The 22,713-nt window shown below is 36.9% G+C and overlaps 1 protein-coding gene across 1 annotated transcript in view; it reads right to left on the reverse strand.

Annotated features, from left to right (window-relative positions):
* Window positions 1-22,713, reverse strand: part of DGKK (diacylglycerol kinase kappa) — a gene marked incomplete at both ends in the record, with an annotated part of 173,057 nt that overhangs the window by 87,858 nt on the left and 62,486 nt on the right. The window contains 3 exon segments of the mRNA XM_027766479.1: window positions 17,418-17,522; window positions 19,937-20,017; window positions 22,432-22,542. Coding sequence (XP_027622280.1) covers window positions 17,418-17,522; window positions 19,937-20,017; window positions 22,432-22,542 — 297 coding nt within the window.

The following is a 22,713-nucleotide window of genomic DNA, read 5'->3' on the forward strand; positions in this document are numbered from 1 at the left end:
GGAAAGACTTCTTAAATAAGACCCTCAAAGCACAGTCAATCATCCCCAAAATAGACAAGTGGGATTACATCAGATTAAGAAATTTCTGCATGGTAAAAGACACAGTAATTAGTGTGAATCAACAGCCTTCAGAATGGGAAAATATTTTTGTAAATTATGCATCAGATAAGGTACTGATAACCAGAATACACAAGGAACTCAAGCAGCTTTCCCTATAAAAAGATGATCAACCCTATTAAAAGATAGGAGAATGAGTTGAATAAAACACTCTTTAAAGATGACATACGAATAGCCAAAGGACATATGAAAAAATGCTCAACATCCCTCATTGTAAGGGAAATACAGATCAAAACAGCAATGAGATACCACCTAACTCCAGTCAGAATGTCTAAGATTAAAAAAACAAAAAATGGTAAGTGTTGGCAGGAGTGTGCTGGAAGGGGAACTCTCTTACACTGCTGGTGGGAATGTAAATTAGTTCAGCCACTGTGGAGAACAATTTGGAGATTCCTCATAATTCTACAAATAGAACTACCATATGATCCATCAATCCCACTCCTTGGTATCTACCCAAAGGACAAAAGAATTCTTCATTGGAAAAGCACTTGCCCACCTATATTTATTGCAGCACTATTCATGATTGCTAAGACATGGAGCCAACCCAAATGTCCATGAACAGATAAATGGATTGAAAAAGTATATCATGTATACTCCATGGAATATTATTTAGCCATATAAGACAACAAGACCCTGGAATTTGATAGCAAGTGGATGAATATGGAAAACTGGTTGCTGAGTGAAGCAAGTCAGGCTATGAAAGAGAGGCATTGTATGTCTCCATTTAACATATACCGGCTCTCCGCACTCTATGATAGAAACTGAAAGACTAGAGGACATAAAACCATTAAAAATTCTTATGAACACTAGAGACAAAGTGGAAGGATAGTGTGGGAGGGAAAAAGCACAGGAAAGATAATTTGGGGTAAAATGGAGAGGTAAGATATTTGTGGGACACAGATATAGTTTGTTATCTGTTGATGAGGATGTGTATAGTATTCTCAAGTGGACTGAGATATGTATCTTCCTAGGTAAAGTCTCTTTATAATCTAAATAATGTATAGAAATTGAATGTATAAATAATAATAATAACAACAAAGAGGAAAAAAGTACACTTAAGAACAAAAAAAAGAAAGAAATGCACCTCATAGATAAAGTCATCTACTCCTCTTCAACATAGTACTGGAAGTTCTTGCCAATGTAATAAGACAAGATAGTCAAATAAAAGGCATTCAAATAGGAAAAGAAGAAGTAAAATGATCTCTATTTATGGATGATATTATCATGTACATAGAAAATTCCAAAGAATCCACCAAAAAATATCCTGGAAGTGATAAACCAATGCATTCAATTAGTAGGATACAAAATCAACATACAAAAATCAATAGCATTTTTGTATACCAACCATGAACAAACTGAAATAGAATCGTATAAGCAATCCCATTTACAATATCCAAAAATACAATAAGATACTTAGGGATAAACCTAACCAAAGAAGTCAAAAACATCTACAAGGAAAATTATAAAATGCTTGAAAAAGAAATTGAATGTAATACAAAAAAGTGGAAATCCATCCCATGTTCCTGGATTGGAAAAATTAATATTACCAAAAGTGATCTACAAATCCAATGTAAATCCAATCAAACTACCAGAGAAATTCCTCACAGAAATAGAAAAAAAATATAAAATTTGGCTGACCATATAAGGCCCAATATCACCAAAGCAATACTATGCCAAAAGAATAAACTGGAAGACAGTTCACTTCCTGACCTCAAAATATATTACAAATCCATGATAATCAAACAGCATGATATTGGCCCAGAAACAGGCTGGTAGACCAATGAAACAGAATTGAGAATTCAAAAATAAATCCCAAAAAATACAGCCAATGGATTTTTGGCAAGGCACACAATCCAATCCAGCAGGAAAAAAAAACAAACAAACAAACAAACCAAAAAAAAAAAAAAAACTTTTCAGCAAATGATGCTGAAAAAACTGGATATCCACCTGCAGGAAAATGAAACTAGACCCCTGTCTCTCACCATTGATAAAAATAAACTCAAAATGTATTGAGGATCTAAACATAAAACTTCAAACTGTAAAACTACTAGGGGAAAGCATAGGGAAAACTGTTGAAATCCTCAGAGTAGGCAAAGACTTTTTAACCAGCCCCAGCACAGCCCTCCAATCTCACTCACCTTCCAGTCTCAGAGCTAGAAAGAGCAGGAAAATGCAGGCCTCTTAAACAGACATCTCAATTTGAATGTCACTGCCCAGCCAGGGAACAGAGGCAGGACTGAGCCTGAGCCAGATCAGGCACAGCCCCAACCCAGCCCTCCAATCTCACTTTGCAGTCTCAGAACTAGAAGATAGGTAGGTTTTTTGCTTCTTTTTTGCTAACTCTTTGCCCTCCTCCCCCATATATCACAGGGAAATTACAGGCTTCTTAAGAAGACATTTCCAGGGACCAGTAGTTAGCATAATGGCTATGTCACTGGACTTCCACGTTGTCGACCGTGGTTTGCATCCTGGACCTGGTGGCTTAAAATTCACACCAGGCATGCCCAAGATCCTGAAAGGAGAATGGAGGAGAAGGGATTGTGGCATGGCCATCCCCCCTGGGGGGTGATTTCTCACTTTCTGTCTCTCTGTCTCTCTCTGTCTGTCTGGCGAGCGCACGTGCCCTATAGCGAAAACCTCTCCAAAAAAAAAAAAAAAGTAAAACATCTCCATCTGAAGCCTCCTGACCAGTTTGTGTGCCACTCAAACACCTTGTGTGACTTTTTTTCCCTTTTGTCTTCTTTTCTCTGTTTCTTCCACCTTACATTATCACTTTACTACACAGCCTCCACCCTGAGAGGGACTAGACAGGTCGAGGCATATAGTAGCCAAACGTCTGACATTGTGAGGATCCAGAGGAATTTTCTTCCCCAGTGGAACCACCAACAAAAACTCCTCTTTTTAAATCTGAACTCAAAACTCCTCCTGTGGATACTACATTGCAAACCAAAGAAGAGAGATTGGCACAGAAGTTATCCACAACAAAGAGAAGCACACAAGCTCACAGTTATAGAAATCTTCCCCAAAGAATTAAAAATCAATATATCACTAGATGACTGAAAATCTCAGGGACAGCCTCAAGTAGGAGAATACCAGGAAATACTTCTCCAACAAGGACTACAGCAACTACCAACAAGAGAGTATAGTAACTTGTCTCCAACTATGGAAATTACCGAAATACCAGAAAAAGAATTCAGAATATTCATGGTGGCAAAACTCAATGAGATTTAAGAGAAAAGAGGCAACAAACTCCAGGAGATGACTTGCACTTTCATGACTTGAAGGAGGAAATAACTTTAAAAAGAATCAAACAGAACTTCTAGTGATGAAGACTATAATGCAGATCAAAACCTCCCATGAAAGTATTAATCACAGAACTTTCTGGTGAAGGGCCTTGCCATAAGGCCACCTGAAGGCGATTTAGCTGGGGCCCTTGGCTCATCCCTTTCCCCACTTGACTTTGGACTCTCAGGTTTGTTGCTTGGGACTTTAAGACTATCTTGTGCCCCTACCTGCCCCATCTGGACACCCATTCCAGTGAGGGGCCTTGCCAGAATAGCAGGCTGCCTGCAGCTGGAAGACATATGGCTGGGACCCGTGGCTCATCCCCTCCCCCACTTGCCTTTGGATTTGCAGGACTTCAGTGTTTTCTAAAGCATGATGCACACTGTACAATCTCTTCTTTGTTTCTGAATTAAAGCCCACCAGATCAGTTTCAGGTGTGCCTGTTCTCTAAACAGGGAGGACTTTTGGTCTCCCAGGACCAGCACCAGTGATGAAAGGGCAAGGTGCTGGTGAGCAGCTGGGAGGTAGAGCCAAAGAGAGATCACCAGTTGCCTACTCGTGCATGCCTTTGAATGCTTGAAGATACCTCAAAGATTTAGGAAAGAATATTTTGGTCACCAGATGACTAGAAACCATTGCAGAAGCACAAGAAATAAGCAACCCACAAAATGTTTTTCCTATCAGTGAAAACATCAGTTCTTCATCACCCACAGACAACACAATGGAACTCATGGAAATGTCAGATAAACAATTTAGAATATTTATAGTGACCAAACTAAATGAGATGCAACAGAAAAGAGACAATAAGCTCCAGGAGATGAAGAAGTCCTTGCATGATTCGAAAGAAGAATAGACACTATAAAATAAAATCAAACGGAATTGCTAGAGATGAAGAATGTGATACAGAAAATTAAATCTCCCTTGAAAGTATTAAAAGTAGATTAGATCACACAGAAGATCGAATCTTGAATGTAGAAGACAAAACCTATGACCTAGAGAAAACTATCAGAAAGACTGAGGAAAAAGAAAGAAAAATGAGGATAATATGTGAGAAATACTAGATGCCATTAAGCACCCAAACATCCAGATAAATGGTATCCCAGAAGAGGAAGAAAATAATGAAGGCATTGATAATTTATTCTAAGAAAACATGTAATAAAATTTTCCAAATCTACAGAGGTATTCAAATACACAGACTCAAGAAATACATAGGATCCCAAATAAAATCAACCCAAGAAGATCCTCTCCAAGACACATCATAGTCAGATTGGCCAAAACTACAGACAATGACAAGATAACTAAAATGAGTAAGAGAGAAATGTCAAGTTGCTTACAATGTTATTCCATCAGGCTAACATTGGACCTCTTGTCAGAAACAATGCAGGCAAGGAAAGAGAGGGGAAATACAGTCAAACTGTTAAAAGTAAATCCATTTCAACCAAGAATACTATACCCAGCAAGATTATACTTCACATTGGATAAAAAGATTAAAACATTCCCAGATAAACAAAACCTGAAAGAACTTACCAACTCTAGACCAGCTCTTCAAGAATTTCTAAAGGGAGTGTTACATCAAGAAAACTGAAGTCAGACAGAAATAAGGGAATAAAGATCAATAAGGAAAATGGCTAACTCAATAATAGGAGCAAGTTTGGAAATATTGTTAATGATGTTGAATGTTAATGGATTAAATTTTCCAATTGAGAGACAATGGTTGAATGGATAAAAAAACAGAAACCCTCTGTCTGTTGCCTATAAGAAAAACATCTTGTGTACAAAGATATACATAGACTAAAAGTGAAGGGCTAGAAAAAGGTATTCCACGCAAATGAAAATCACAAAAAGGCTAGAGTCACAATACTGATTTCAGACAAAATAGACTCTAAGACAAAAACTGTAGGGAGAAACGAAGGACATTACATAGTAGTAAAAGGGCTAACTCATCAAGAAGACATAACACATAAATATCTATGCACCCAAATCAGGAACACCTAAATACATGAAAGAAAGACTGCTAAATCTAAAAGGAGAGATAGGTTGCAACACTATATATGGTTGGGGACCTTAAAACCCCATTATCTCTTTTACACAGATCTTCTAGACAAAAAAATAAGCAGAAAGATAAAGGACTTAAACGATACTATAGATCAAATGGGCCTGACAGACCTCTATAGAACTTTCCACCCCGATACCACAAAATATACATTTTTCTCACCCACACGTGGAACTTTTTCAAAGATTGACCATATTATAGGGCACAAATCAAACATTTACAGATTCAAAGGCATAGAAACTATCTATATCCATCATCTTCTATGATCATGACAGAATTATACTTGATATTAATTTCAAGAAAAATCCTCAAAAATACACAAACACATGGAAACTAAACAACATATTTCTGATTGACTTCTTAACTACCAAGGAAATTAAGTCTGAAATAAAAAAATATTATGGAAACAAATGGTAATGAGTGCACGAGTTTCCATTATCTATTGGACACCGTAAAAGCAGTCATAAGAGAGAAATTCATAGTCATTCATGCACATAAGAAAAAGATAGAAAGGTGGGAAATAGACAACTTAACATTATGCCTCATGGAATTGGAAAACAACAGCAACCACTAAAAAAATGCCAGACAAAAAGACTTAATAATGATTTGAGCAGAAATAAATGAGATAGAAAATAAACTATACAGAAAATAAATGAAAGCTAAAGCTGGTTCTTTGAAAAGATTGGTCTGTAGTTAGACCAATATCTCTGATGAATTTTAATGCAAAAATTCTCAACAAGATACTTGCAAATCATATCAATAACATATAACAAGATTGACAGACCATGAGCTAGACTGATTAAGAAGAAGAAAGAAAGAAACCAGATAAGTCAAATATGTAATGAAGCAGACAATATTACAACAGACACAATAGAAATACAAAACATCATTAGACGATACTTTGAGCAACTATATTGCCAACAAACAAGAAAACATGGAGGAGATGGACAAATTCTTGGATGCATAAAATCTACCAAGATTGAATTAGGAGGACATAGAAAACCCAAATAGACCCATACCAAGCCATGAGATTGAATCAATAATAAATAGCTCCCCAACAAAGAAAAGCCCAGGTCCTGATGGCTTCACTTCTTAATTCTACAAAACTTTTAAGGAAGAGTTAACCTCTATCCTACTCAAATTATTTCTAAAGATCCAAAAGGAAGGAAACTTCCCAAATTCATTTATGAAGACTCCATCATACTCATTCCCAAAACAGATAAAGACATGACAAAAAAGGAAAACTACAGACCAATATCTCTGATTAATCTTGATGCAAAAATTCTCAACAAGATACTTGCAAATCGTATCAATAACATATAACAAATACACCTTAGGGAACAACCCGTGATAGGGTACTTTTAGTACTATATAATGTCTTTTTCTATGTCTTTTTTTACAATACCACCACCAAAAACAAAACAAGAAAAAGAATCCAACAATTCTGGGTGGAAAGAAATAATAAATATTCAAGAAAGTGGATGAATATGGAAGATTTACTGCTGAGTGAAGCAAGCCAGGCTGTGAAGGAGAGACATTGTATGTCTTCACTTAATATATACTGAGTGACTGCAATCTATGGCTGAAACTGAATGACTAAAGGTTATCGAAACTTAGTAAATGGTTGTGAATACCAAATACAGTGTGGGAAGAGAGTAGGTGAAGGAGTAGAGTCTGAGGGAGGACATTAAGGAGAAAAATAGAGAGGCAAGTCATTTATGGGACAAAGAAGTCAGTTATTATCTTTTAAAGATAAGTTTATAGTATTGTTGACTGGACTGGTGAGAAATGTATACATGTTGGAATATTCACTTTGTAAGCTATGTAACATGTGATTGAACGTATAAAAGAAATTGAAATAAAAATGTAAAAATAGAAGGTAAACAACATATGTAGGCAGTTTTAAAAAGATACATGTGATTAAATGTAATATAATCAAATTTATGATAATAAATTTAAAAAGAACTTTCAAAAAAAGAAATAGATGAAATAGAGGATAATTAACAATATATAAAATAAATGAAACCAAAAGCTGGTTATTTCAGAAGATAACATTAATCACGACAAGGTAGGCTTTAATCCAGGGATACAAGGGTGGTTAAACATATGCAAGACCATAAAATAATATAGCATATTAACAGAAAGAAAGATAAAAACCATATGATCATTTCAATTGATGCAGAGAAAGCATTTGATAAAAAACAACATCCCTTCATGATTAAGACTCAACAAGGTTGGCATAGAAGAGTCATTTCTCAACACAATTAAAGATATATATGAAAAACCTATAGGTAACATTATACTGAATGGGGAAAAGCTAAAAGCTTTTCCACTAAAAATTGGTACTAGACAAGGCTGGCCACCTTCTCCACTACTTTTTAATAAAGTGCTGGAAGTCTTAGCCAGTGCAATCATAAAATAGAATCATATAAAAGGCATTAAAATAGCCAAAAAAATTGTTGAAAATATCTTTATTTGCAGAGGACATGATTAAGAAGACCCAAGGATTACCATGAAAAAGCTTGCCAAAATAATAAATGAATACAGTAAAGTGGCAGGATACAAAATCAATATAAAAAATCTACAGATGTCTAATATAAGAACAAGATGAATAAGGTGGATCTGAAGAAAGTAATACTTTTACCATATCTGCAAAATGTATAAGCTACCTTGGGATAGACATGACTAAAGAAGTCAAAGACCTTTACAAAGAAAACTATGAAAATCTTTACAAATATATTTTAAATGATGTAAAGTAGAAGGACATCCCATGTTCTTGGATTGGAAGAATTGACATAATCAAATGGCAATTCTACTCACATTAATCTACATATTTAATGAAATTCCAATCAAGTTTCCAGAGACATTCTTCATGGATCTAGAAAAGACAATCATAGAATTTGCCTGGAATTATAAAAGACCTTGTATTTCCAAAGCAACCCTGAGCAAGAAGAGTGGAGTGGGCAGCATATCACTCCCTGACCCCAAAATATAGTATAAAGCTGTGATAATCAAAATATCATGGTATTGGCACAAAAACAAACAGATGGACCAATGGAATAAAATAGACACCTCAGAAATAAGCCCTAAATCATACTGCCAATTGATTTTTGACAAATTATATCAGTCAATCCAGTGTGAAAAGAAAATCTCATTAGCAAATGGTGCTGGAAAAACTGGGTATCCACCTGCAGAAACATGAAACTGGCTCTCCATTAACAAAAATCAACTGAAAATGGATCAAAGATGTGAACCTAAGACCTCAGACTATAAAACTACTGGAGAAACTCTAGGATGACATTGATGTAGGCAAATATTTTTTAATAATACTTCCAAAACACAGGCAATAATCACCAAAATAGATTAGTGGGATTATATCAGATTAAGAAGTTTCTGCATACAAAAGGACACAGTAATTAGTGGAAATTGACAACTCTCAGAATGAAGAATATTTTTGTAAAATATGTCTCAGATAAAGGACTGATAACTAGAGTACACAGGAAGCTCAAGCAGTTTACCCTCTCCCCCAAAAGAATGATTAACTCAAGTAAAAGATGGGAAAATAAACTGAACAAAAATCTCTCGAAGGAAGACATATGAACAGCCAAAAAGCATATGAGGAAATGCTCAACATCCCTCATCATAAGGGAGATGCAGATAAAAACCACAATGAGATACCAACTAACCTCTGTCAGAGTGGCAAAGATTAAAAATATAAAAAGTGGTAAGTATTGGCAAGGATGTGGTGTAAAGAGAACTTCTTCTACACTGTTGGTGGGAATGTAAACTGGTTCAGCCACTGTGGAGAACAATATGGAGGTTCCTCAAAGATCTGCAAATAGAACTACCATTTGATCCAGCAATCCCACTTCTGGGTATCTATGTTCAGTCAGAAAAGTGCTTGCACATCAATGTTCATTGCAGCATTATTCACAATTTCCAAGACATAGAACCAACCCAAATGTCCACAAATAGATGAATGGATTAAAAAAGGGTGGCACGTACAGTTTGTGGAATACTATTCAGTCACAAAAAACAACAAGACCCTGTTATTTGATAGAAAATGGTCAAATATAGAAGATTTATTGCTGAGGGAAGCAAGCCAGGATATGAAAGAAAGATATTATATGTCTCCCCTAAATATGTACTGACTGTCTGCATCTTATGATAGTGACTGAAATATTGGAGGGTATAAAAGCAATGAAAATAGTTATGGATGCTGGAGACAGTGTGGAAGGAGGGTGGGAAGGAAAGAGTATAGGGAAGGAAATCAGCGAGAAAAAACAGAGAGGCAAGACATTTGTGGGACACAGAAATGGTTAATTACCTATTGATGAGAACATGTATAGTATTCTCAACTGGGTTGATCAGAGGTGTATTTTATGTCGGGTAAATTCTCTTTACAAGCCAAATGTTGTACAGTGGTCTAATGCCTAAAAAATAATAATAGTAATAATAATAATAAAAATAAAAAAGATACACAGACTGGCAGAATGGATAAAAAAAAAAAACACAGAAACCTTCTATCTGCTGCCTATAATAATGCATCTCATGAATAAAGACATACATAGACTGGAACCAGCAGTTGGCATAATGGTTATGTAGCTGGACTCCCATGTAGTCAAACACGGTTCGAGTCCTGGACCCAGTGGCTTAAACTCATGCTGGGCATGTGTGTGTGCGTGCCCAAGATCCTAAGAGGAGAATGGAGGATACGGGATTTTGGTATGGGCTCTCCCCCTTGGGAGGTGATTTCTCACTTTCTGGCTTTCTCTCTCTCTGTCTTTCTGGTGAGAGCACATGCCCTATAGCAAAAACTGCTCCAAAAAAGAAAAAAAAAAGAAATACATAGAGTAAAATTGAAGGACTGGAAAAAGGTATTCCAGGCAAACAGAAGCTAAAAAATAAAAAGAGTCATGATACTGATTTCAGACAAAACAGACTTTAACAAAGTTATGAAAAAAAAAAGAACATCATATAACATTACAAGGGCTAATTCACCAAGAAGATATAACACTTATAAGTATCTATACATCCAAGTTGGGACGCCCAAATAAGTGTAGGAAAGTCTGCTAGATGTAATATGAAAGATGAACTGCAACACCACTCTAATCAGCGGATCTCAACACCCCACTATCTCCTTTGAACAGATCATCTAGACAAAAAATAAACAAAGAGATACAGAATCTAAACGATATCACAAATGAAATGGACTTGTCAAACATCTATAAAACCTTCCACCCATCAAACAGCTCCCACCAAACAGAAAATATCCATTTTTCTCAGCCCTGCGTGAAACTTTTTGGAAGACTGATCACACGATAGGTCACAAAAAAAGCCTTTACAAATTCAAAGGCATAGAAACTATACCCAGCATCATCTCTGACCATAATGGAATCAGATTTGGAATAAACTATAGAAAGAACCCTCAAAAATACACAAACATATGGAAACTAAACAACCTACTTCTGAATAACTACACAACCACTGAAGAGATTATGACTTATATTAAAAGATTAATCGAAACTTGTGATAATGAGAATGCAAGTTTCTGTCACCTATGAGGCACAGCAAAAGCAATCATAAGAAGGAAGTTCATAGCAATTAGTGCACATAAAAAAAATAAGGAAAGGTGGCAAATAGACAACCTAACAACACACCTTAGGGAACTTTTAGTACAATATATTGTCTTTCTATGTCTCTTCTTATAACACCACTACCAAAAACAAAAACTAAACTAAACAAAAAAACAAACGAAAAAGTCCAAAAAAGTGGAAAGACACCCCATGTTCCTGGATTGGAAGAATTAATAAAATCCAAATGTCAATTCTACGCAAATTAATCTACATATAGAATGTAACCCCAATCCAATTACGAGAGATATTTTTCAGAGATTTACAAAAACAATTATAGAATTTGTCTGGAATCATAAAAGACCCCACATTGCCCAAGCAATACTGTGCAAGAAGTGCAAAGTAGAAGGCATCTCACTCTCTGATCCCATAATATATTACAAAGCTCTAATAATAAACAGCATGGTACTTACTGGAACAAAAGCAGGCAGGTATACCAATGAAGCAGAATAGAGAAATAAACCCCAAAACATAAGCCAACTGACTTTTGACAAAGGGTACCAGAAAATCCAGTAGGGAAAAGACATTTTTTTTTTTTAATCCATTGGTGCTGTAAAAAGTTGGTATCCACTTGTAGAAAGATGAAACTGGACCCTCTATCTCTCACCACTTACAAAAATCAGCTCAAAGTGGATCAGTGATCTAAACCTAAGACCTCAAAATATAAAACTACTGATGTAAAACACAGGAGAAATTCCTGGAGACATCAAAGTAGGCAAAGGCTTCCTAAATAAGGCCTCTAAAGCACAGTCAATAATCCCCCAAAATAGACAAGTGGGATTACATCAGTTTAAAAAGCTTCTTCACAGCAAGATAAACAATAATTACAGTAATTCAGTAACTTTCAGAATGCAAGAATATATTTGCAAACTCATCTCAGATAAGAGACTGATAACCAGAATATACAGGGAACTCAAACAGCTTACCCCTCAAGGAATCATCAACCCAATTAAAAAATGGGCAAATGAACTGAACAGACAACTCTTTAAGAAAGACATATGAACACCAACATCATATTAAAAAAATGCTCAACATCCTTTATCATAAGGGAGATGCAAATCAAAACCATAATGAGATACTAGACAGAATGGCTAAGATTAAGAAAATCAAGAATGATAAGTTTTAGTGAGGCTGTGGAGAAAAGGGGACTCTCCTACACTGTTGGTGGGGATGTAAATTAGTATAGCCACTATGTAGAACAATATGAAGATTATTCAAAAACCTACAAATAGAACTACCATATGCTCCAGCAATTCTACTCCTGGGTATCCACCCCAAGGATAGGAATGTACTCACTTGGAAAAACACTTGTACATCCATGTTTATTGTGGCAGTATTCACAATTGCCAAGACATGGAACCAACCCAAATATCCACAAGCAGAAGAATAGATCGAAAAATATGACACTTGTACGCTTCCAAATACTTCTCAGATGTAAAAAAAAAAAAAAAAAAAAAAAAAAAAAAAAAAAAAAAAAAAAAAAAACAATGAGATCCTGGTATGTGATAGAAAGTGGATGAACATGGAAGATTTACTGTTAGGCGAAGCAATCCAGACTATGAAATAGAGGCATTGTATGTCCCCATTCAATTATACCAAAAGTCTGTACTCTATGGCAGAAACCAAAAGATTGCAAGGTGTAAAGTCATGGAGAACAACTGTAGATACTAGAGACAGTGCAGAGGAGGGTGGGCAATGGAGGAGGGGAATCAAGGGAAAAAATTAAGAAGCAAACCATTTAAGGAACATAAAAATGGAAAATCATCTGTTGTATGGTAATATCTTTGATTGAACCAATATACAGAGTATTCATGAAGGGGAAAAATCAGTTTTTAAATAAGACCCCCAAAGCATAGGCAATAATCTCAAACATAGTCAAGTGGGACTACATTAGGCTAAAAAGCTTCTGCACAGCAAATGAAACAATAAGTAGGATGAGTAGACAACCCCTAGAATGGCAGGACATATTTGTAAACTATGCCTCAGATAAAGAACTGATATACAGGGAACTCAAGCAGCTTACCTGCAAAAAAATAATCAATACAATTAGATGTGTAAATGAGCTGAACAGAAAACTCATCAAGGAAGACACACAAATGACCAAAATCTATATGCAAAAATGCTCACCACCTCTTACCATAAGGAAAATGCAAATGAAAACCATAATGGATTACCACTTGACTCTGGTCAAAATGGCTGATTAAAAAAGATAAAGGATTATAAATGCTGGTGAGGCAGCAGTGAAAAGAGAATCTTCCTATACTGTTGGTGGAAATGGGACAAAATTATCAGACTGTCAGACTTAGAAGCTACAGAACTGCACTGTAGAACTATTTGGCTGTGAACACATGCTATTGTTTAAGACAAGGAAAGAGGGATCCCAGTTATGTTTCAGAGATTATCAAGACTGCCACTCCCAGCACAAGCCCTGAGTACACAGGCCTAGGGAGGACAGGACTGTTCACACTTAAGTTTCAAAGGATAGAACCAATGGCCAGAAAATCTGTGTGGGTAGAGCCACTGGGCAGAGCTGTGAGGGCATGACCTTCAATAAAAAACTTTGGCATCAATGGGGCCACTGCAGAACGCCACAGCATTGGCAATATTCCTCTAATCTGTAGGGGTAACATTGCTACCCCAGTGGACCCAAGAGGCAAGACCTCCATCCCAGCGAATTAGGAAAGCAAGACTAGGGCCCCCATGAATCGACTGAGCTGTCAGGAAAGTCATGATGCAGTTTTGCATGGAAATCATAAAAAATAAATCATGACTTTCCTGACAGCCTAATAGAAGGCAGAACATTTGGTCAAACAATAATATTCTTTTTATTTTACTTTGTATATTCAACCACTGTGTATCATTACATCATATCAAATGAATTTTCACATCATGAATACACTATATTCATGTCTAGTCAAAGATATTACCATACACATTATCAACAAATAATTTTCCATTTTTGTGTCTCTTAAATGATTTGCTTCTTTCTTTTTACCCTGATTCCCTCCCTCTCACCCTCTCTCATTTCCCACCTTCCTCCCACACCGCATTTAGTATCCACAGTTACTCGCCATGCCTTTAAACAGTACTATTCTTGAGTCTTAAGATCTCGTGGAGTTTGCCTTGCTACAGTTTTTAATTTGGGACATATCATTCCTTCTTTTATCTTATTTCTTCCTTTTATAATGGGAATGTCTCTATCTGTATTTTGGAAACATATAAGTTGTTTGACTTCAAAAGTTCACAGCCTGAGAAAAATTTTGCCTCAAGGTGTCTCAAATATCTGAGTTAAATGTTATTTTGATGATATTTTGGAGTTTAGACTTAAGAGTTAATGGTAGAATTAATTAAAATGGGGGGGGTTTGTTTGGATATAAAGAACATTTTGCATGTAAGAAAGATTGACATTTTTACATTTTTTTGTTACCCCAAAATTCATATGTTGGTAGACTAATTGTAAAATAATGGTTATAAAAGGTAATGGAATCCTCATACACAGGATTAGTATACTAATTAGTGAGATGTTTGTCTGTAAACCAGGAGGTAGCCACTGCAGGAAACTCAACCTGACAGCACTTTGATCTTGTACTCTCTAGCTTCCATAAATGTGAGAAATAAATGTTTGTTAATTAAGCTGTTCAATCTGTGTGTGTATGTGTGTGTGTGTGTGGGTGTGTGTATGTGTGTGTGTGTGTTTTAATAGAGCAGCCAATAACTGACTAAGCCATTACTGTTCCAAGGAAGCTAAGGCTGTTTTCTCCATCTCCTGAATCCCTTTCAGTATATTCCAGAATTCAGATATGTACATTAATTATTTTTCTATTAGTTAAATGAAATCTTATAAATCAAGTATTTTGTAAACTCTAAAGCATTATCCAAAAGTAAGGATTTAATATTAAGTGTTTGCAAAGTGCATAAAACTCTTGGGTAAAACATCCGATGAAGCACAAAATCTTCTAAAGATTAAAGAAATTTTGCTTGGAATTGCTTATATGATAAAAGTTAATTTGGAAACAACAAAATCAGTGTTTATGCTGTAGCATGAACTGAATTGTTCAGTTTAATTAAGGTCAACTTTATTGTCTGTTTCATTCATCCATCAATCATGTACTACTTTGTAAAATCTCTGAAAACTGATATTTATTTTGAATAGTGTCATTTAACTATTTCTTTTGTGTATATCTTGCCTCCCAACTACCTAAAAAAGCTCATTAAGACCAGGAGTTACTATTATTTCTTCTTTTTTAAAAATAATACTTTTTGGGGACCAGCAGTTAGCATAATGGCTATGTCGCTGGACTCCCATGTAGTCGATCGCGGTTCATGTCGTGGACCTGGTGGCTTAAAACTCATGCTGGGCGCATGTGCATGTGTGCCCAAGATCCCGAGAGGAGAATGGAGAAGGGATTGTGGCGTGGCCATCCCCTCTGGGGGGTGATTTCTCACTTTCTGTCTGTCTCTCTCTGTCTGGCGGGTGCATGCGCCCTATAGCAAATCCTCCCCCCAAAAAATGCTCTTTCTTTTTTTTTTTTTTTTTGCTAGAGAGTGAGTGCACTTGTTGTGGCAGGGATGGCGCAGGAGGAAGAAAGCACCCCTTATGAGGGATGTTCATACTGCAATATCTTTTCCTCTATCTTGCCCTCCTTTCGGGATTTTGGACAGGCATGCACACATGCTCAACATATTTCTCAAGCCACCAGGTCTGGGACTCAAACTGTGCAGACAGACATGTGGGACCTACTTGCCTTAATCACCATGCCACCAGACTGATCCTTTATTACACTTTCTTTTCAACTCTCTGTAGAACGTAACTGGGCACCTAGTAGGAGTTGGTTCATTGATGTGTACTGACTAGTTTCCAATAGATTATCCAATTACTTTGTCACTACTTTAATAGACCACTAAGTCCATGATTAAGCTTCCCTCACTCCATTTGTCAGGCACTGGTGGTGACAGAGGATAGAAGAGACTATTAGAGATAAAGTACATATGCTAGAAAGCATATTTGATTATTTAAGTCTCAAGCAAGATGAAGTGCTAAATTTCTGGTGGCAAAACATTTTACTTCAACTTAAAGTGCTCCTTAATAGATTTAGTTTCCTGGAACAGCTTCACAGAGGTTGGGATTACAAACTGATACAACTCTTCCAAGAGGTAAAGAGACAGATTTTCTATTTTCTTTCTAGTTTGTGCTGGGTAGTCGATACCTAGGTGTTTAATTCAATGAAATCGGGAATGACACATCACTTTCTAATGCCTTTTTCTAGCAGTTTTTGCATTCCTGGACTAATCATTAAAATATCTTATATGACCTTTTATACAAACTTGAAAATATTATGTGATTCATACGAAGCACTCCGGTTTGAATAGGGGTAAGCCAAGAGAAAGAAATAGTCCACAGAGTTGAGAATGGAAGAACATATAATTTTTTTTGGGGGGAGGAGAGATTTTCACTATATGTTCCCAAGAACATATCATTTATAACTCTTTGTGGCTACCTCTGACGGTGTGCTGTAGTAGCCTCACTGGGTGAAGGGGGTGTGCTTTTTCATAAGAAAAAAAGAAAATAACAAAATAATAAAATGCTGAGTGCTAAATCAAATAAAAACCATCATCAGAAAGCCAGGAGGTGGTGCAGCTGTAATACAAATGGACTCACATGGGAAAGGTCCTTGATTAACTCCTGAGGCCTCCAGGCTAGTACATACACACCCATGATACAGACTTGCTAAGACTGAGGGTGAATCATGGTGTGAAGACCCTATTAGGGGTATCTTTCTCTCTCTTTCTTATGAAAGAAATAAATAATACACTTTTAAAAAGGACCATCATCAGGTTCTAAGCAAAGAATTTCTCAATTGAGCACATACAATGTGGGCCTGGGAGAGGTGTTAATGATAGGTGGAGAGACCTAGGTCAGCCAACTTGTCATATTCCCTCATCATAGCCATAGGTAGTAGAATGTATAGTTATGAGACTAAGTGTCCAAAAGTCTGAGAAGTCCTGGAGGGAGGAGATAGATTGTTCACAATGGCATTATTTTTATTTCTAAACCCCATTATTACTAAACTACATCATACACTGCTCCATTTCAAATGCCTAGAACAATCCCTTGCCCTATGTTAGCTATTTAAGATGTAAGAGTCTTTTAAAGGCTGGGTTAATTTTCCCTTTCATCTCTAAGACCTTTACAACAATGTTTATCTATAATTTCTGACCAGATGGTCTCTTGCTCCCATCTTACTATTTCCTTATTTGAAAGATGGCTCAACTAATGTGATCATGAAGTATTACCCATGAGAGTTGTATGAATTTTCTGTTTCCATTACCTTACAAATTTCTCCCTGTTGCACAGTTTTTATGACATTAATCCATTCTTCCATGTCTTTCCGGTTGGGAGCTGCCAGGGTGAATTTTCGCTCTGGTGTGATAACCTAGACAAAAAGTCACATTATTAGCTAGTTCTCACTCCACAACTTAATCCCTCAAAAAAGTATATGAACTCTTTAAGGAACTAGACATATCTATCAAGCACAATCCAAGTCATTTTTTTCATATAAGACAGAAGTTTCCAAGGCCACTCACAGCTCTTTAGATACCCACCCAAGTTAATAATAATGATAACAGTAATAACTGACACTCACTATATGCCAGGAAAAATTCTAAAGTACCTTATGTACATTATTTAATTCATTCTTCATTTCAACCCCATGAGGTGTCATTGTTTTTCCCCATTTCATAGTCTGGAAAACCAAGGCAAATGACTTGCCCAGGGGCATATAGCAGTTAATAAACTAAGCTTAAAATCAAAATTATTTGGCTCCAGAGTCCATGATCTTAAATACTAAGCCACATACCCATCTATTTACTCAAGTGAGGGTGCCTGAAAACTCAACTTGCTTACTTCTGCTCTCTATCTGAAGTAGTAAAAATGTATATGCTTCATCGATGTGAGATAAGAACAAGATGTTCAAAAATTTAGTTTCTTATTTTCTTATGGGTTAAGACAACCTGAAGTTAATTTTATGGCTATCTCTTAATCCTGCTTGCTGCAAGAACCTAGACAGGAAGAATAATTAGCAGGCATAGATGATGGGCAGGATTTGGTCTTCTCCCAGAGAGCAGGAAGGAGCATGGACAACTATATGATCAGTCATTGCTTCAGTGACCCTACTTGCTCTTACTACCTCCAAATCTTAGAACTCAAGCTCACGACACCAACAAGTGATTTATTTCTCTCTTCGAGTGTAGCACAATATGGTTCTGTTGTATATGGGAATAGGAGCTAGTTGAGATTGTGATAACAGCCATTCCTTTGGTCCAAACACATCATGGGTGGGACTGATGTACGGTGCCTCTGTGATTTAATCACATTAAGGGGAAGCCTAACCCTAAGTATTTCTTCGTAGAAAGGAAGCTAAAAACATTACCCTTCAGGCTTATAACCTGAAGGTTCAGCTTTTTGGACCAGCAGTTAGCATAATGGCTATGTCACTGAACTCTCATGTCGTCGACCATGGTTCAAGTCCTGGACCCAGTGGCTTAAACTAACACTGGGCGTGTGTGTCTGCATGCCCAAGATTCTGAGAGGAGAATGGAGGAGAAGGGATTGCGCTGTGGCCACACCCCCTGGGGGGTGATTTCTTGCTTTCTGTCTCTCTGGTGAGCACATGCGCCCTGTAGCAAAAACCTCTAATAAAACAAACAAAAAAAGCTTCAGCTTTTAATTTATTTATTCATTCATTCATTCATTCATTTTTTGTTTGTTTGTTTGTTTTAATTTTTTAGGTTTTTGCTATAGAGTGCATGCACTTGCCAGAGAAAGACAGAGAGAGGAAAAGTGAGAAATCATCTCTCAGGGGTCATGGCCATACTGCAATCCCATCTCCTCCATTCTCCTCTCAGAATTTTGGGCATGCATACTCATGTGCCATGTGTGAGTTTTGACCCATTGGGTTTGGGACTTGTACCACAGTTAGCCATGTGAGAGTCTAGTGCCTTAACCACCATGCCACCCAGGTTGAGCTTTTTAGGACCAGTCGTCAGAACCCTCAGCTTTAGCCTGGGTCAGTGTAATGTAATGAGAGAGAAATGAAAACAGGATCTCCTTAGATTCAGTTTCTCTCCTTTCAAAGGAGGATGAGATACCTGTCAATCATAAAAGCAAGGTATTGGGTCTATAGTTCTTTAGTCCTGTAAATACTACTATACCTTATCTGCCTGAAGAGGAACCTCATTCTCCATAACCCACCATTGAGGCTAGGAGAAGACAATTCTGGGAGGAGATGCATAGGAAAATTCCTTGGCCAATAGACTTTCTTTTTCAGTGGGCTTTCTAATCTGTTCCACTTGAATTACTAAAGCCACACAACAGTTCAGCTACACCAAGCCCTTGAATATTTCCCTAAAAACCTCTCTGTTTTCTTTGAGGTACTGTCACCAGTCATCTCAGCATGTAGTAAATTGCAATTTGGATTTAGGCTCTTATTTATCTAATTAAAGGAGAAGGTGTCATGTAACTTAATTATCCTGATAGCAGTCTCTTGAAAGTCTCATAATGATACTGTTCTAAATCACCTTTATCAAGAGGACTGATTTTTGTAATAGTCACCCACTCCCTGCCCTCTAAAATGGGTTTAGCTTTATAATAGGCTGGTAATAGGGAGCAAAACTATCCTTTCCCTTTTCCCCTAAGTGAGCTGGTAGAAAATGTTTGCATAAATAATAATACTTTGGGATGAGAGGAGAATTCTGAAACCAGAAGTGCAAAGAGGCACCAAGTGAGTATGGCAGTTTCTTCACAGCTAGCTCCCACCTTCGTCCATTCAGTCATGCCAATTTTACTTACACAAAAAGTGTGGCAAAGGTTTCTACAGTTGCTTTCTGCCAAGGCGACTTGAGATAGATCAATTGTTTCAAAGCGCGCAAACTGGAAAGATATAAGAGAAAGCAGAATAAAAAACCATTTGGTAAATGAGGCATTAAAAGGAAAATGTGTGCATGGGTGCACACACACACACATTAATGGGCATCTTTGTTAGTCATGATCCAATCATTTCTTTGGCTCAAAAACTGTAATTTATTAATCAACATGATTTTTGTTGAAATATCATGTGACAAATAGAAACAAATCAAATTAAACCAAAATATAACAACTCTCCTCCTAACATTCATTTTGATTTATGAGAAGGCTTGAGTTGGTCAGTTGAAAATTATTCTTATATAGAGGTTTATGCCAGAGAAGAAATAGAATGTGGTCTAGATAGATCCTTAGTAGAACAGATTATTACCTGCTCTTATTTATTGGGCGGCAGCCTTTAACTAGTTTGTTAGTCTCATCCAGATTGAGGCCTATGTCTCCTTATATATTGGCCATAGTAGATACCACCCAGTCAGCACTAGGAAACCAGTACTAGGGATACAATCAGGGCTGGTTTCACAGTATGTATCCTGTGCAGTCACATAAGACCCTATGTTTAGAAGGGCACCACACTTGATTTAATACTCTGCTGTTGCCATCTTGAAATTCTGATTTTTTTAAAGGTTTTTGTCATAGGGTGTGTGTACTCACCATAGAGAGACAGAAAGAGACAGCGAGAGAGAGAGTGAGAAGCCGTCCCCCCCTAGGAGGGGTGGCCATGCCACAACCTCTTATTCTCCATTCTCCTTCTGGTATTTTGGGAATGCATGCACATACACCCAGCATGATTTTCAAACAACCATGTCCGGAACTTGAACCATGGTTGACCTTGTGGGAATCCAGTGCCTTAATCACTATGCAATCTGTTGGGCCCAAAATTCTTAATAATTTTATCCCTGGCTTTGTGTTTTGTAAGAAAGTCTGATGGTACAATAGATCATGCACATGACCAGAAGAGATATGCATAACATACATGTCCACCCCATGTCTTGTCACTATATTTGTATTTGTGATATTCAAGAGCATAGAATTTTAGTGGATTCATAATGCATAGGAATTCAGCAAGACTCAAAGCAAATACAAGGTATATGGGTTTACAGCTATTACCGAACAAGTGGAGAGGTCAGAGCCAAGAAGCTTCACTTTCTGTTGGAACCAGAATTTGCTTCAAACACTTAAAAAAAAAAAAAAAGGCAAATGGTGTTCTAAAGGAACAACCAAGGAGCCCCATTGTATTCTTTCTTAGTCATGTTAATTTTCTCTGTTAGTCAACCATTTATGCTGAAAATGATGGTATTTAAGGAAAGGGAAAGCTAGGGTAACCCATAACTTCTTTTTCTTTTAGTAAGAAAGTATTGGTAGAAAGTGCAAGTATCAGTAAGTAAAATAAAAACAGTTCAACTATTTTTGTCCAGTTTTGCGTACTGGTAAAAACAAAATATATTCAAGTATATACGTTATTAAATACAAATTTAAAATTTTGTGATTTGCATTTAAAACTGGTATTGTGTGATGTACAGGTTAATAGTAAAATTTATGCTAATTAATTATTAGTTATTATTAGTTAAATTATCAGTTATTCTTTTTTGGGGGGCACGCATGCACACACACCCAGCATGTGTTTCAAGATACTGGGTCTGGAATTCAAACTGTGCAATTGACCATGTGGGATCCAGTCACCTTAACCACCACACCACTGGCTGACCCTATGCTAATTATTATTTTTTTTGGAGAGGTTTTTGCTATAGGGCGCATGCACTTTCCAGACAGACAGAGACATAGAGAGAGAAAACGAGAAATCACCCCCCAGGAGGGATGGTCACGCCGCAATCCCTTCTCCTCCATTTTCTTCTCGGGATCTTGGGCACACATGCACACGCACCCAGTGTGAGTTTTAAGCCACCGGGTCCGGGACGCGAACCGCGGTTGACTACGTGGGAGGCCAGCGACATAGCGACATAGCCATTACACTAACTGCTGGTTCCCTGTGCTAACTATTTTAAAATTTATTTTTATTTACTTAGAATGACATTAAATAACAAATAGAAATGCCATAAGTCATTGCTTTATATTTTAGTATAAATATAAAACATTATATGTTAGTACTTTTAATGGCACTTTAAACCCTGCTTTTTGAATAAGGGGCTCTGCATTTTCATTTTGGACTGGGCTGTGCAAATTATGTGATTGGCTCTGGATGTAGAAGCAAACTGGACAATATATAAAAGGAAAGGGAAACAGAAAGAGAAAAGGAGAAAAAGTGTCCCCCATTTGTCCCAAAAGGACAAGATAAAGGCAGAGTAGAGGGTTTCAACTTCTACTCAAATGTTTGCCAACATGTCTTTACCTATTGGCCTATCTCTCCACACAAACAATTCCTGCAACCCACCCATTAACTCAACTGACAAGATTCTATATGTTACCGCAGGGTGGTGTGCAAAGCAGAGCTTCTGTCCTCGAACCAGGAAATATCTAAGCTTCCATCTTTTGAAGGAGTTACAGTTCTTCAGCAGAGGTCCCTCCTTCAGTATTTTCTAAAAGACAGAAGTATAGCATTATGTAATTAGATCAGTTTACAAGACCATATCACTTTTTCTCTTAGATGGAAAGATCAGATATCTAGAAGTCTCCGTCTCTGTCATATATCTGAGAAATGGCCTGAAGGCCAGACAAGAATACTAGGAAGTTAGTTCAATCAGAAAAGA

The sequence above is a fragment of the Tupaia chinensis genome, unplaced genomic scaffold (genome assembly GCF_000334495.1).
Source record: "Tupaia chinensis unplaced genomic scaffold, TupChi_1.0 Scaffold143582_1, whole genome shotgun sequence".
NCBI classification, from domain to species: Eukaryota; Metazoa; Chordata; class Mammalia; order Scandentia; family Tupaiidae; genus Tupaia; species Tupaia belangeri.